The sequence below is a fragment of the Chroicocephalus ridibundus genome, chromosome 1 (assembly GCF_963924245.1).
Source record: "Chroicocephalus ridibundus chromosome 1, bChrRid1.1, whole genome shotgun sequence".
Lineage (NCBI taxonomy): Eukaryota > Metazoa > Chordata > Aves > Charadriiformes > Laridae > Chroicocephalus > Chroicocephalus ridibundus.
The window spans coordinates 18,562,517-18,580,269 of NC_086284.1; the positions used below are offsets into that span (position 1 = coordinate 18,562,517).

General features: G+C 39.8%; 1 protein-coding gene across 2 annotated transcripts in view; it reads right to left on the reverse strand.

The window, feature by feature from the left end:
• The window catches only part of PDGFD (platelet derived growth factor D), a 142,304-nt gene that overhangs the window by 21,960 nt on the left and 102,591 nt on the right, over nucleotides 1-17,753 (reverse strand). For both annotated transcript variants that reach the window (XM_063330052.1, XM_063330042.1), the window contains exons 4-5: nucleotides 9,349-9,408; nucleotides 4,482-4,683 (exon numbers count right to left, since the gene is read on the reverse strand). In XM_063330052.1, coding sequence (XP_063186122.1) covers nucleotides 4,482-4,683; nucleotides 9,349-9,408 — 262 coding nt within the window. The remainder of the gene's footprint in view (nucleotides 1-4,481; nucleotides 4,684-9,348; nucleotides 9,409-17,753) is intronic.

Below are 17,753 nucleotides of genomic sequence, written 5' to 3' on the forward strand. Positions count from 1 at the left end.
AGACAGATGTTGTTGCAAGAATGTCCCACCTGATTAATTTCTTCTGATAGCCAAAGGCTTCTTGCATACATTTCCCAAAAAGAAAATTAGCTCAGAGGTGTGTGTAGTCTTCCTAATTACCAGAATGTATCTATCCACATGTGTTCCTGCTTCCTAGGTTTATTTATGAAAAAAACATTCCTCTTTAAAGATGGCCCCTCTCTCTACGTACCATTCCCTAGACATTTGGATCTACCTCTATGATGAGAAACAGGACTTTTTCTTTCTCCTTTCTTTCTTCATTTGTACACAAACCATTTCACAAGCAGAAGTCTTGTTAAAATTATAAAGCCTTTTTCAATGGGATGTATAACTTCAGAGTGAACAACAAAAGATAAATGCAAACAAGCACGTGGGAAAACTTAAGTGGTATTTAATTGATGGCTGGAACTGTGTAAAACTATCTCTGAAGAGCTCTTCTAATATTATCAAGCAGATACATTGATGCTTTCAAAAATTTAAATTGTAGGATGAACAAGTTTCCTTCAAATGCATCTGAATGCTCCTTGTGATTCTCTAGAAGAACAGAAACCTATTTCTCTAGAAGTTCAACATAATTGTAGGGTTTGGCTGTTTTCTTTTTCATATCTACATGTGTTCTTGATAAGAACAGTATTAAATAATCCAATAGCCAGTTATATCCTTTTAGAGATGCTTTATATTTGTAATAGCCAAATTACTATGACACTGAGGTCAGCTACAACATATTACAGCAATGCAAAAGGAATCATTTTAAAGGATATACTTTATTTGGTATGACCTGTTCTTTTCCTAAGAGTCTAGGATGAGCTTAAGGCTGAACATTCATACTTTCAGAGTTTCTAAAATGCAGCAATGGCTAACAAACCTTTTTGAGTATATTTACAACTGCTGCAAAGGTTATTTGAAACGTCTACTTATCACATTTTCATGTAGGAGGTGTACACTGTAATTTATAGTTTATACAAGGCTTGCCATTTAAGGATTTTGAAAATACAAATGTGTATCTTCCCCTTTCTTTTCTGTCCTTTTCTTCCAGTCTGTGATTCTATAGCTGATTTCTACTGCGGTGGTTAACAGCAAACCTCTCTGAACATATGAAGAATTAAATTTAAAACTTCATGTGGTTATTAGTGAGACACACCTGATACCAATATCTCACTTCAATAGTGTAAATAGAAAGAAATGCATTTAACTCAATAGACTTGCATCAGTGTTGTAGAGGTACGAGATCAGATTTTGTAGATGGAATGGAGTGATCATGCATACAGATTTAATCAACGCACCCTTCATCTTTAAGGCTCTTGCAGGAGGTATCCAGGGAGGGATCAGTCTTTTAGCTGTGTATAAATACATGATGGGAGAGACTAAAGAAGCTGGACCCAGCGTCTTTGAAAGGACAAGAGATACTGGACACAAATTGTAGCACAGGAAAACTTATTTAAACATTTAAAAAGAACTTTGTTGTTTGTTTTTTTTTTTTTTTGTTCTGAAGGTGGTCAGATACAGGTTGCCCAGAGAGGTTACAGAGTCTCCATCCTTGGAGATAATCAAAACTTGACTGGATACGGTCCCAAGCAACCTGCTGTTAGTGACCCTGCCTTGAGCAGGGGATTGGACTAGACAGTCTCCTGATGCACCTTCCCAATTCATCTATTCTGTGATTCTGCAAACTTAAGCTATGCTAAAATACTGTACTTCTTATTTCCTTGGCCCTGATCCTTATCTTTGTGGATTATTGACTACCAAATTAAGAAAACATGCCATTTAAATGTCATTTATCACATATCCCTGTTATCACAATTGGTATTCAGCAACACTGCCTTTTAAACTCAATTTTGTGGCACAATTTGGTATGGGCAGAGAGCTGGATAGGAGCAAAATCATTAGTGATTCATTTGTACCATTTATATGACATGCTCTGAAAATGCTGTGAAAGATAGGCAGAGATTACATCAAATTGTTCTTATCTGCCTCAGGGCTATTCTAACTAAGGATAGAGAATAAAACCCAAGCTGGAAGCAGAAACAGATAGATATCTGAAATAAATGATGATATAATCTATTGCTCTCTTTGCTGCAAGGTTATCCCAGTGCCTATAAACATTCCTCAGAGATCCACAGTGTCTGTGTTTAAAAGCCACCAAGCATTTCTAATTTAAGGACTTGTTAAAGCTATTCCTTACTCCTGACATCATCCAAGAACAAGCCTTTAATCTTGTCAAAAGTTTATGACTAAATAAAAATTCTTAACTGAAATTTTTTAAGGATTTGATTGTGGTGAGGTACTTTTGTCCAGTGGGCTGCTAACAGTTAGAAAATTTGGCCTTCAGTTTGAAGACAAAAGAAAAACTATTATAAAACCTTTTTTGCTTATTCCTGTAACCAAAACAGCAACAAAAAAAATCCTATTAAAATAAATCAAGTGTTAAAATAATAACTGGAAAACTCTTTGTGTCTTTTACAGTGTTTTGTTACGGAAGAAGCTGAATTACATTTATACTGAATGGAGAAACCTTTATGCATCTGAATTTTCTGAGCACTGCCAGATCAGATTCGTACCTGTAGCCTAGATGATCAGCATCAATAACGCAGAAAATACTATTTTATATATACACGGTCATTTAAAAATATCATGTACTAGGCCAAATATGATCTGAGAACCAAATGAGAAGTAAGCTGATCCAGGTTTCTAATGAGCTTCTATTAAAATCAAAACAGACCCTTTATTTCTTTTCCATACATGTTCTATCAGTGACAAAGCCAGCCTGGGAATAAGGGACACACAGCTCAGGTTTCACAGACCCTTAAATGAGATCAAACTGATCTCAGAAGTGATGCAGTGGCAGTTAGGTGACGTTTTTCACAAAACGTGCTGCTGTGGTTGCCTAAAATTTTTGACGTGCCAAAATGGAACAATGTAAAGGGGTTCGATTTTTACGGGAGGGGTGCTCAGGGCTTTACCGCAGATTCCTTTGAAGTGCTGAGTCCAATTACAGAGACAGCCAACTTGTCTCGGAAACTGTAGGCCAAGGTGGCTGTGTATCCACTAATACTCTATACATCATAGAATCATAGAATGGTTTGAGTTGGAAGGGACCTTAAAGATCATCTAGTTCCAACCCCCCTGCCCTGGGTAGGGAAACATCCCACTAGACCAGGTTGCTCAAAGCCCCATCCAACCTGGCCTTGAACGCTTCCAGGGATGGGGCATCCACAACTTCTATGGAAAACCTGTTGCAGTATCCCACCATCCTCATGGGAAAAAAAATTTCTTCCTAATATCTCACCTAAATCTACCCTCTTTCAGTTTAAAACAGTTGCCCCTTGTCTTATTGCTACACTCCCTGAGTCCCACACCATCTTTCCTCTAGGCCTCCTTTACATACTGGAAGTCTACCATAAGGTCTCCCCAGAGAGCCTTATCATTTGATGGCAAGTAAGTTACAAACATAGAATTAAAATTGTCTCTCTCTGCTTAGCACACACTTAACATAGGGGGGATTTGATTTGAGATGCAAATAAATGGTAGATTGCACAGAATCAGAGCCATGACTTGGATATTATAATTTTAAAGTTATAAAGATGAATGCATACGAATACATAACTTGGAAATGGAAGACAATATTAATAAGGGAACTAAAATAAAATATTTCACTCCAGATCTGTGAAAACTACAGCAATTGTCATCTTGAAGAACTCTAATATACCTCCTAGATCTGTACTTGCACAAAAAGGGCAATTTCATCAGGCCCTTCAGTGCATGGTTACGCCAAAGCACCACTGTCTCTTCTAAATAGTGTTTCTTTATCATTATGGGTTTGTACTGTTAGCTTAACATCCCTTTGCTTTACCATTTGGTGGATGATTTGAACTAACAGAAGGAAACAAGAAACATAACCCAGAAATGTGTGCTTTGTTCAATTACAGACAAAGATGTTAAACCATAATAATGTTCCCTGCCAACATAATGAAAAACAGTGTGATGTTCACATCCTAAAAAACCAGCTGCACATACAGGTGTCTGCGCCAGATGCTTCCCTAAGCACATTGTGATAAAAGTGATTATTTCTCACTCAACAAAGAACAATCCCTAAGCAGGGCATTTAAAGGAGGATGATAGTGCAGGTAATTAGGAGCCCCATGCCTTACACATAAAGCAATGTTTAAGAGGGTGAAGCTGAGAACCATCTGTCCTTTACACATGGGCCTATGTTTTTATTTGTTAATTCATCATAAAGATGGGCAGTTTTCAGTCTGATTTCTCAGGCAAGGTCCTACTCAGTCAGGAAATGATTACGGCTTAAATGACTTATTCCTTTTTTTAAGAGGTAGTAGCTTGCCCTGTGGCTCCAACAGGAACACGGGCACCAGAATCTAATACCTGACCAATGGACATTTTTGTGAGAAGTGAAGGAATAGCCTGGTCTTGTCCCAAAGGATGTATACAGTTCTTTTTCCTACCTTTAGACTTCCTGTCATGGTAGCTCCTGCCTCGATAATGGTGGCTGCTGTCTGTGTACAAATTCTCGAGATCTTCTTGCCAGGAGTCCGGGTTAAAATGTTTGAGCAGATCCTCTACTGTGTCAAATGCAGCGATGGTCTGATCCAGAGCTTCTGCCGTGAGCGTAGAGTCAGTCACTGATGGAGAGGGATAGGATATCCCCTAAGAGTGACATACATCTCAGTGTACTTGGAATAAGTTACAGCACCACTCAAAACAATTGACAACAGTTACTTGTCTCATTAATGACTGAAACAGCTACTTTGGGCCATCTTTTGAACTCCTTAGCTGGGCCAGGCTTTGTTATGCCTGTGTTTTCTTTTGCAAGGAGAACAGACAACAAGGAACTCCTAAGCAAATGCCCGAGGCGAGTGGAAGCACTGCCAACTGCTGGACCAGACCCACTCCTCAAAGGCGATGATGGTTTGCACATATACAAAGATCTAATGGAAATGTCTTTTGAAACCACTGTGGTGGCCATGACCACAGTATGAAGGTGCCTTGTAGTGCTGGGGTGGTGACTTCACAGCTCCGCCAGCTCTCTTGGTAAATCCATAATAGGCAGATTAGAAACCATAGCAAAGGCAAAGGCAGCAAGTCCACTAGACTGTCTTTCCTTCCCTGGTCAATTTGGTCAACAAATCTGGCTTGGTTAAAGACTTGAAAAGATGGCCCTTTATTACCAAGAATTAAATGTTTTACGAAACACCAATGAATGCCAGTTCTTCTACCTTTTACCAAAAATACAAGTTACTAAACAAATGAGAAAAAACATGATATTTGGATCTCAGCAATGTAACAATGAATACTAGGATTACGAACATAGTGATATCCTCACGATTCTATTATAATACCAAATGGAATATTATTTCACACAAGGAAGGGGAAGTACCATTCTCTGAGCATATTCGGTTCCCACTGAACTTGTGGCATAACTTGACTTTGACAGAAAGACTGCAGCAGTTTCATTTGTATTGGAGTGGACTTTAAACATTTTTAATAATTGTTATTTAGAATCACAATACTCACTACTCTGATAACACTTTTTCCCTTGTCCAAGCACAAAGCCTCATACTATGTGTAAAATATGTGCAAGAAAAACTACAAATGCCAATCTGTTACTTTCTGAAGGGCCACTATCAAAATACCTGATTTTGTCCAACAAGAAGCATAATATCGCACAAGAGTTGTTTGGACTTTGGTCTTACAAGTTAAAATATTGGGGAAAACCCCTAGAAGTACTCTTCTCTCATGAAAACCCAGCTCTGAAGTAATGTAGCAGAAATATGCCATTTAAAATTAATGGCTCCCCAAAACAATTTTTTGCCTCATCTCACAAGTAAATGCATATGTTAAACTATTAATCTTCGTGATTAACTTCACTCAGTTGGGTAGTAATGGAAAGGTCAACTCATTTGAGTAAGTTAAGTTACTCACTCGTTTGCAGAACTGTGTCCTTCAATGCTTACTAACATAGTTTTAAAGTATAGATGTCTTTTAAAATAAAACATTTGTCTTTAACAGTAAGTTATACCACAAAAGTAACAACCCTTGGTATTTTATTGCATATATTTGCTGAAAGGAAGGATGGTCCAAACTGTCCTTAATAAAATTGTCCAACTGCCCAAAATTAAAAACAAGAAAGAGAAGAAATTGAAGAAATTACAATAGTGTGGTCAAGACAGCATAGCTGCACTTTAGTGCTTACTGCCAACAGCACAAGAAGTTTCAGAGGGCCCACTTGTGACTGCAATGCCTCTACAATGCAGTGCTAAATAAGACACAGTGCAGATGGCTGTAAAAGTAAAAATTCATGACCCACTAAAAGGGAAGGCATACCTCAAAGCATCTCTCCTGACTTCTAAGTGGCTTGGAATAGAGACTGTCACAGAGATGGGAGCCCCTGGAGTTGAAAAGCTCACGCCAGTGTTATCTAAAACAATGCTGCAGGAAAGACTGTGCTGTGGGTGGGCATCACGCAGTGTGCTAACCCAGTCTTTGAGGTTACAAAGGAAAAATGCACCCAAATGCTGCTTGCTTACTGAGCAGAGCTCAGTGGATCTTATGGCTCATCTGTGACTGCAGCCCAACAGGGAAACGTCAGTCCCTGACTGCCTTTCAAAAGCCAGGGAGATGGTGCAAGGATGATGAAGAAACAGCAGCATAAAAATCAGGCCATAGGTGTGTGGCTTAGACAATGTGAGGGTTTTTTTCACGTGTTCACCTGTGCATTTCATTACAGAACTGTGAATTTGCAGGGCATTTCAAGCTCATACAGGCAGCAGTGATTCCCCATTTTCTTTTCATACAGAAGCTCCCACTCAAGGGATTTGTGCAACCTCATTCACACACAGAAGAAAGCTTAACTTTTTCTCAGTGACAGCCAAGTCAAGAGGAATTATTTCAACAGCTCAGATAACCTCCTGGCAGCGACATCATGTGACAAGCCCAAAAGCAACTTCAAAGCATCCAAAGCAACTGCTTCTCTTTTGTCCTGCCAAGAACAAGGCGATAGCTTTAGAAGAGCTTGTGCTTGTCCTGATCTGGCTTCTGAGATTGCATCCAAAGAGAGGGCAAGAGGAAGAGTGAAATGCAAGAAGAAATGAGTAGCTTCTTCCTATAGATTTTCCACATTATGTACCTCTTCTGTGTTTCTTAAAAGCACTGCATGCATTTTTAATTTCATGGGACACAAAGGTGTCTTTTTTGTCAGTGCTCTTGGCTTTAATTTCTGCTCCCCCGTGCTTTTCTATCTGTATCGTGAAGCTGACCTGCAATTCAGTGTGCATCACAGTTGTTTGTTGGTCATAACATTACTATACAAATAATGGAAACTAACCTAATAAGGAGTGAATTTTGCTTCCTTTTTTTCTGTGTTTGACATGCTGGATTAAGGGCAAAAGTATTGGTTTTAGCTTTCTGAGAAAAAAAAAACCACAAAAAACCCAAAATATGACTCTGTGATACGACCTCAGACAAGGAAGAAAAAATATGCTCACTCTCAGATTTTCATTCTGGGAGATGTCATGTACCCAGGTCCTAAAATGAGTCGTTGGGTTGCCTATGGGTTTGAGGAGCAAAACGTAGATCTGCCATGCTAACTGAAAATCAGCAGAACAGTATGTCATCTTGTCGGCAACAGACAGGCCCGCGTTTGTCCTTCAGCCCCTCAGGACCACAGCAGAATCCCCGAACCTTTCTCTACTGAAGAATTTGTGTGTCCTCAGACTTTTTCCTTCATGTCTTTGGGAAAAATTACTCAACCACCTTATTTTCCCTGAGAATAAGAGAGGGCCAGAGGGTGCAATGTATGGCCAGTGGAAGAAGGTATGTTTTATTAGACAGGGGATGGTGTGGGAAAACCAGTGAAACTGGGGTTCTGCTTCTGGTGAAGTTGTAGGTTTCCATGTGACTTTGGGTATCAGTTTGCTACCTGTAATATTGGTACTGAACTTTTCTACCTGTAGTAACAACAGCTTTTCAGAAACAAATAGATTTGAAAAACAAACATTTTTTTCAATATGAAAAGAATATGGGATTATTGTTTAGGATATTGTGTGCCTTATGATGTTGAGGAACTTAACTAACATGGCGTTTGCCATATACTTGATCTCATTTTCATAGTTACCTGATGAGGGAGCCCTAGGCTTACATTTTCAAACATCAGCCTACCATATTTTTAAAGAAAATATTCTATCAATCACATAGATTTTTTTTTCCAACTCCACATTAGAATGAAAAATGAGTGTATGCCTTTCAGTAAAAGAGTGTTTTAGCATTTCCTGCTTGGCTCGTCCAGTAGGTCTCAGCCCTGCTAACACGACTACTCAGGACTTCCAGCACAATTAGTTCAAGACTATCAATGCATCGTATCATGAAGGGCAAGTGTCATTTGCAAACTCAAGGGTAAACATGAGTGAGACTGGTTTAACCTCTTCTAGCTCTGGCAATACAGAATTTTCTCGCTACTTGCTGCCTGGCTTGGACACTAATCATTAGAATTTACCCATATTTTATTTACTGCTCCTCCACTGACAACTCCTGTCAGCTACTGTAACAAAGGCGCCATCACTAAACCCGCTTCAATGAATGCTCCAAACATTGGTCTCAAGTTTGCTTTGAGCGCTTATCCTTGTCTCACGTGTTTTAAGAGGAGTTTACAAGAGCTGTGACATGGTGCTTGACCAGACAGCAGAGCATACAGAAGAGGACTGCCTGTATTGCGAATTCTGATGCTACATTGACTTTCCCCAGAACTTAACTTTACTTGGGAGATGAAAGAGGGGACAGATTTTTGGCCAACAACAGAAATCAAATGTAATGGAGAGAAAAAACCAAAATTTTACATACTGGATTACTTGTTTTCCTTCTTTCTTTTTTTTTCCCCAAGTCACATTTCACTGCTGAATATGGAGACTTCAGATACAATATTTTATTACAAACAGTTAAATCTCAGTGTTGACATGAAAAGTTAGATCCATTTTCCTGCCAGCCTGTTTTAAGTATAGTCTTCTGTTTAGGTCAAGACACTTCACAATTGAAAATCTAAGGAGTTTATATCTTGTGTTTTCATCTTGGCAGGATGAGTTTGAAAGAAAGAAATGTTTCCCAGTGGCTATCTCATGTGGTTCCAACAGCTGATGGCATATCCTGAATCTTTTCTCCTTAAAGACACACTGGTTGACTCCAGTAGGAGTTGGATGAACACTTATTTCATCCTCTGCCAAAGGTGAATACATGGTTCCTCTGTGCAGGTGCCATTTTAGTGAGTTGGATTCAAGCCATCCTATCAATCCATCCATGGCAAAATAGTAACAAATTACTTACTGAGACAGAGCTTGTGACTGACTCCCAGTTGGTTTCTGAGGCTGCATGCTGGAAATCATCCTAAGGGGAAAAACCCACAGGAAAAATCATCATTAACACAATGTCCTAAATTAACTGCAGAATGTAAAATGTCTCAGCGTTCAACATTTGTCACCTTTTTCAACCCTCTTTAATTCAAGAGGCCCTTGCCATGTGTCAATCCTAAATAATGCTACTTACATTCAGGTTCCTCCCTTTTCATTGTTTATAAACCAGCTCCTTGTGAGCTTGCTGGGGCCAGAATAGGCATTATTATTTGTGATACGATATATGCTGCTTTGGATAGCAGGACGTAATCTGGTCAAGGCCATTAGATTTATCTTCCAACATAAATATTAAACACCACTTCTGTACGTCTACAATCAGAGTACGAATGCTGCTCCCCACACTGATCCATTCTGGAAAGAATGTGGACATGCTTATACCCTGGTACTACTTAGCCAAGGTGAAAAGCAGGGCAATCTAATACATTTGGTCTGAAGTTGCGGCAGGGGAGGTTTAGATTAGATATTAGGAAGAATTACTTTACTGACAGAGTGGTCAGGCACTGGAACAGCCTGTCCAGGGAGGTGGTTGAGTCACCATCCCTAGAGGTGTTTAAGAAATGTCTAGATTCAGCACTTCAGGGCATGCTTTAGTGGCAGAGATTGCAGGTTGTTTGTTTGTGGGTTTTTTGTTGGTTTTTTTTTTTTTTTTTTGCTGTGTGTATGGTTGGACTCGATGATCTCAAAGGTCCTTTCCAACCAGGAAGATTCTATGATTCTGTGATTTGAAATGTAGTTCTAACTTAACTGTATTGCTTTTGGTGCTTGTGCTGAACAGGACTTGCTCATCTGTGCAGAGCACTGAATGGCACTATGTCCTTTACATCAAAAAACACAACAACCACAGTACAATCACATTAGAAGTGTCATCGCACAAAACCTCTGGGCATTTATGATTAATTTCAGCATAAGGAAAGGTTTAATCTCATCTACCCTTAGACATCTACAAAGCAAACATCTAAGATAGTCACTCTTGTTTCCATCTACAGTAAATTAAAACTAGCATTTTTAGGGTGCAAATAATCTGATCTATTTTAGAAGCCTAATTTGGGATGACATTGCATCCTAAAAATGATTTTTCGCTCCATTGTCTATAAAGGGAGAGTGGGAAGACTAGCTTAGATAGAGATTGCAGATATTGACATGTGGTCACCTGAATCCCAATCCCCTTGTTTGACCAGTGATGAGCAATCATTACTTCAATAATGAAGAAGCCGTTTCTTTAATCTTTTGGCAGTTTTACTCATTTCCAACTGGAATAATTAAACCATGAAAAATGGGAAAAAAAGCAGCATTACAGAATAGTTATTAAACATACACATGCAGTGAATAGCTAATGATCGGCATGAATAGGCAGGAAAGGAAAGTGGACTGAAGTGACAGCATACCAAGATTTTCATTTCTAATAACAGACTTTATAATGAAAGGATTTAAAGAAGATGGATCAATGCCTGGGCTCACCACTCTACGCTGACTCTGTATGTGCTACACATTTTTAAAGTTGGCAGCTGAAAGGGAAAACGGAAGGGTAGCTGCTCAGATGATGCTCTCTATACTCAATGCTGCATTGGACCATACATATATGCATATATTCAATTATTTCTTAGGAATGGAAAAGAGAAAATTGATCACATAATCTGCTAATTCATCAATAAAATTCTCCTTTCATCAAGAATGAACAGAGGCACTTTCAGATCCAGACTCAATATACATGGTATTTTAATGTTTTTAATTTGCTACAAAGAATTATTCAAATGTCTCAAAAGTCATAAGATTGTTTATAGAATAAACCATTTATTCTTCTCAAAACGTTCCTTTCTCTCAAATTTGAGGCAGCAAAACTGTAGTCATTTCTTCAGTACTTAAGATTAGTAGAAGTTAAGAAACCCCATCACACTATAGTGTCACTAAGTGACCACTGAAACTGCAGGGCTATTAAAACATCAGTAATTAAAGTGGTCATTTTCTTCTAGGAATACATAAGCAAAACATTATTGGTGAAATTTTTAATGCAGATTTTTTTTTTATAAACAGTAAACAGATCTGAAAATGCTATGATCAGGTCATAAATAATTCAGGAGCAGCGGGCTACCTTGGCCACATTGTCTACACATTTGGTTGCCCAGTTCTTGACAAGCCACGTTTAATGTACATAAATGGATTTGAAAAGCTCGTGGATCCTCTGGTAATGGTTGCCAGTTCCAAAACTTGGAAAACATTTCCTCTCTGTCATTAGCTTCCATTTAGCACTTCCAGAAAAAAGTGGCATTGAGTTCTGAGGCATTATTTTAAAACAGGAACAATCTGCCTCTTTGAATGTCTGGAGAAGACCGTAGACAAGGAATAATTTTGTGTTTGAAGTGATGGTCCCCTTGTGTTATCTAATTGTAGATATCAAAACTGTTTCTTTAGTCTATGATTCTTTGAGATAGTTAATGCCAGGGAACCCCTCCAAAACCCTGAGACAGACGTGCACCACCTGCTTCTTGGATCTCAAACCTGATGACTGCACATTTTGACTCTGTGATTATATTTCATCTGCATAAACTATTCTCAACGATATGGCTTTGTTCCACCATCACTCAAGGCAGCTGCAGTCATTCTTGGCTTCTCGGAGCTTTCAACCTCTACAGTTTGAAGATTATTATTATCTATGGCTTCTGCTTGCAGCTATTTCAAGTAATAATATCAAAGTGTTTCTCATCATTACAAAACCCTCTCCTCTTCTTTCACCATTGTCCCTAGAAGAACCTGAAGGACAAATCTACTTTCAATGCTATCAATTCAATTGATACTACCTTGTTTGCATGAATTTGTATATGATCACTTGGCTATTGTTTTCTTCATTATTTAAAATGACATTAAAACTTTTAGTTAAAACATTAAAAAAATAAATTACATCTTTTTTAACTGAATACTGGAAAAACAGGGTAGTAATAATTTGGCTACATCACCCTGACAACACTGCTTTTATTTTTGTATGCGTGTCATGGTAACATAACAGCATTACATGAGACTTCAGCAAAGCATTGCATTAACTGTACTACAAGCAGAAAAAACACAGGCAAAGCAACAGGGCTACCAATCACCTTCTGATAGCAGCCACTTTTATTGGAGAAAAATGACTTCCATACCTCAACTTCCAAAATTACACCTCAGCAAGACAAATCCTGAGTCAGTCCTTAGAGTTAAATATGTACGGACATTGATGTATTGTTCTTGGCTCTGTTTCAGACAAAGATAAGCTACTTTCTCCTTTGCAGACTGACTTTGTCTATAGCTTGTCTCCCACCACTGATCTCCAATAAGTGACAAGGAGTCGTGGGAAATACTCTGTTTCACCAAAGGCTATCCAGGATATAAGAGAATGCAGAGCCAGATACCACTGATTGCTGAGGGAGACGGCTTGCACTCTGGGGGTCCATGACCTGCATCAGCACAGGCTCTGACGAGCTCAAGCCATAAGAGCACCAAATGGCTCAAGCCATTTGAGAGCATCAGTAGGAACAGGGAGGCATCAGGAAGACACCAGCAATGAGGCTTAGGAAGCTCACCAGTTTGAGAAACATGTTGTCCGTGACTCCCTTTTCTGTACCACAAATACAGCAAAACATGTGAGTCCTCCCAGACATGCTGAATTGCTGCCTGGTCCTCAAATTAAAAGCAAGAAGCACTTTCTAACATTTCTGTGATTCTTCATTTTTTACATACTTTATCACTGTAGTCCAGTCTTTTGTCATCTTGGTGCTTGACATCCATGAGTCATCATGCCCAGGACAGGCAATAACCACCATAGGATGGGCACAACACACCGACAACTCTCTCCAGTGAAAAGAAGCAGCCCCATATCTCTGTAAGATCCTCTTTGAACTCTTTCTCCTAATCTGCAGGTCCCTGGGGTGACTGGATAGGTCGGTAAAAGATTGTTTATCTGCCAAAACAACTATAAACTACAGATAATAAAAGCTGAGGTGCTGCTCTCCAGGGAGCAGGAAAGGTTCTTGTGGCTAAGAAGAGTCCAGACAGCATCCTAGGTAAAAACGCAGGCATGTTCTTGGGGCAAGTAAACATGAGAAAGAAGACGAAAGAAACAAATTTAGCAAAAATTAACAGAGAAGCTGAAAGTGTTGGGCTCTGTCTGTGGTCACCTCATTTGTGGTACATAGATGCCATAGCTATAAACTATACAACAGAGAAGCATCTTCTAGAACTTTGCAGAGGAACAGGGATAAGTGATGTACTGAGGCACAGAACAGATTCTGCAAAATCAAATCAGAGGTGAAATGGGGCATGTTCAAAGAGGTCCAGTGCAGAAACAAAAGGAAGTCAGAATCTCTCACTGGAATTAGGACAGTGATGTCCGTAAGGAAAACCTTGGGTAAATTACAACTTGAAGAAAAAGAGACAAAAATATCCTAACATTTAAATTATCAAAAAGAAACTCAATTATAGCTATTTTTGAACAGTAGTCAACATGCATGTATTGCATTCAGAGCTGTTTGCAGACAGGTAGCTGATAAGCAGATAAACTTGTAGTTAGTAACACTGAATTATAATAATCTGGAAATAAGGTCTTTCTTTTTTTCCCTGTAACAAGCAATAGTACCAATATTTTCTCTGAACATTGAATTTATAGATATTACATTCTATATACAAAGCAACAGGGATTTCAAGCAAATAAACCCCAAACTCAGAACACACTGTGTAACAGCAACAATGTTAGGTAAGTAAGAGGCAAAAGAAAAGTCATTGTTCCATTAAAAAAAATGCTGTGATAAATAACTCAAGTTCGTACCCTTCCATTGATTAATTATAATTTCTCATGTAGCGTTTTAGTACACTCCAATTTCTGTTCTTAAAGATAAATAAAAGCATAGACAACTACACTTTGAAATATCTTTTTCTTTTACCATGCCTCCAATCCATCACATTGCTAGGTTTCATTTTCATATCAGAATGATATTTATTACCACTCGTCCTAAGGCTGCTGAAAGATACCTATTTTCCTACAGCAGGCTACTCACTAGGAAGTCAGAGGCTGCATTTTTCTTACCTACAGTATTGGCCAAACCACTGCTTTGTTCAGTTCTGGTGACCAGGCTTTAACATAAATGATGCTGAATTTGGAAAGTATGCAACCATGATTATTTGTAATCTGGAAAACATGCCTTGCAATGAAACCCTAAATGGAGGCCAGTGCCTTTCAGGAAGGTTAGAGGAATCATAGAATCATAGAATGGTTCCGTTTAGAAGGAACCTTGAAGATCATCTAGTTGCAACTCCCCTGCTGCTGGCAGGGACACCTCCCACTAGAAAGGAAACTTAACCTTGTCTCTCCAGACGATAACCTGCAGTTAGCTGTAAGAGGCCGTCACCGAAGTCAACAAGCTCTTGTATCTAGCAGTGCAAGCACTGAACAAAATCAGCTGTCTGTAATCTGAAGGCAGTAGTATTCAAACTGGAAGTACAGGCAAATTTTACCACTGATGGCAACTATTACTGGAACAGATAAGAAATGAACAAATAACTTTAACCATATTGAATTTTCCTTTCTATTTTTTGATTGAATTTTCCTTTCTGTTTTTTTTGGTGTAGACTCATAAAGGCAGGCCATCCGTGACAACACTATTTTAAAGTCAGTAACAAAAGGTCAGACAGTCACCAAAGTGTCTGATCCCAAATGTGATAGTATGATTCTTGCCCTTTAAAAAAAGACATAAATTGAGCTTCTGAAGCCCAGTTGCCACTACATATCAGTAGCTACAACCTTATTGGTTATGACTAAGTTAATACTAGTGCAAAAGACATATAAAATCGCTCTTGATTTGTTCTGACACATTTACTAGCTATAGCTGAGTGGGAAGCATAAGATACTTAAAATATCAAAAGTTTAAGGATGTAATAATGATTTAGGTCAACTGCAGTTTAATACATTTAATAATGAAAAGTTGAAGTAAAACTGAAGCAGAAAAATATATTTAATTACTGTTATGTTTGGTCAGTACCTCTCTTCATCCTTCACCTAGCTTTGGAATTAGGCATTGCTGGGTGCGTATTATAAGAGTGCCCAAGACACTGACATTTAAATGATCTCTCTAAAAGGTCAGATAATACATGCTCAAATGAGACAACAGCTACGCTTTTGAAAAGTCAGATGTCATCTAACACTACACTGCCCACGAGCACCCTGTTTGATGCACATACCCACAAGAGAGTGCACCGGACTTCACTGCTGGGCTGTACAAATTGTGCATTACCTTTACTTTTTCTATTGATCACAGAGGTCTGTCCTTATATCTCCACGTACAAGGGATTTTGTTTGCTAATAGCTGCTCTGGTGCATACTGCAGTTAAGCAACTGTAAACAGAATATAAATCAACCAACAATCATTGTAAATACTCTGCAATCCCTCCTTTTTTTACCTGAATGGCAATTTTTTCTTCTGCAATTAAACACTGGGACACAAAACTTGAAAGGTTCTTCCAGGTCATCACTTCCAAACCCTGATTATCTCAGGCAACTCCACCATCACAGCTCACTGTCCATTTTGAACCTAGTCAGGTTTTCTTTGCATCTTCAAATCCCTCAGACTGGTTGGCTGTTTCCAGGCTAAATTTATCTTTACTGCACTTACGTAAGCGCCAGCTTTGTCCTTTTCTTCCTTTCATGAGTTTGCTTCCTGCAGTACTTCTGAAGAGATGTTATATCTCCTCTCAGCATCCATTTTATTACACCGAGTGAGCCAAGTTGTCTTGGCCCTCAGTAAGAAATGTCCTCTTTTCCCCCGACTGTCCTGTAGCTGTTCCCTGAACACAGTCCAAGAAAGATGTGGTTGCTCCGTACTATGGGGACCAAAGCCATACAAAGTGTTCCAGAAAAGATGCAACTACCACCTCACTGCTCCTATGCCTAGTACACCCCAGAAACCTTCTCCCCAATTTTCTAAGCAGCGAGATGCCATTTAACAGCAAATTTTTTTGTTATTAATATCTACGAGTGACCTCTTTGCTCTTTTTGGGCTGTTGCATTCCACTGCAAATCAGTTCCCCAGGGCTCAAGGTCACGCAATTCTCCTCACCAATGTTCTCATTTTCCCATTTATGAGCAAGGCACTTCAGCTCTGTGTGTGCTGCAAAAGTCACAAAAATGCTACTCTGACAGGTTGTGCTCTGGTCCCTAATAAAGACCGCAAATAAAACCAATCATAAGACCAACCACTTAGAAATTCCCATTAGGGAGCTCTCCCTGGCTGGATACTCCCTTTCGCATTACAGCACACTGTCTCTCCCCTTTAACTGCCTCGTGGCTCTTTTATTAATTGCCACCTCCTCCAGCGTAAGTGATTGTTTCCTGCGTGGCACCGGGTGAGATGCTCCTCTGAAGTCCAATTAGATTTGCTATACAGCATTTCCTTCCTCTCCAGACTATCCTGCAGTCTGGCATGAGCTCCTTTGATGAAGCAGCATGGAGATTTTTTCCAGTTTCCTGCATTTTTAACCACCTTCTCTGCTGACAAGTGCCCCATAAGCTTTCTAGGTCAGACTAATGAGGGTGCAGTTGCCCTGGCCACTCTCCTGCCATTGATGTTACAGACTGCCACTGCGTTTGCCATTTCCACGTGAGCCCTGGCTCACCTTGTCTCCCTCCAGGGATGCAAGCCAGGTGCGTTAAGCTAAGACGGCAGCTAATCCTTGTTCCCTTTATCTTACTATTGTATAGAAAGGCAGACTTGCTTTCAGCAGTGACTCTTCGAGCCTTATGGCCTGCAGTGCTCATCTCTTGGCAGTGACAGCGGAGGGTCCTGAAGACAATCTGACTCCTTGCTCACCCTGGTTCAGTGTCTAAGCACAGCTGGGCCATGGTGCTGGCCCATTTTGCAGAGCTTGCTGTTCCCCCTGTGATGCATGCCGGCTCTGCCAGGCTGGTGGGGAGCGGACATCAGGAGGTGTCCCGGTCAGTGCGATGCTGCACATCAGAATGGTGTCAGGGAGCTGCCTGGTGGAAAAGAGCTTGGGATGAGGAACTGGCACAGGCTGCCCAGAGAGGTGGTGGAGTCTCCAACTCTGGAGACATTCAAAACCCGCCTGGACGCGTTCCTGTGCCACCTGCTCTGGGTGACCCTGCTCTGGCAGGTGGGTTGAACTAGATGATCTCCAGAGGTCCCTTCCAACCCTATGATTCTATGATTCTATGAGTGACCCCAGGAGCCAAAAAAACTTGCTCCCGGTTCAGAGTGCAGTGCCCTTGAGAGGACTTTGGTGAACTTCTGCCACACTGACCAACAGGTTTTTGGAAGCAGCCTCCCTGGTAATAGGCGATTC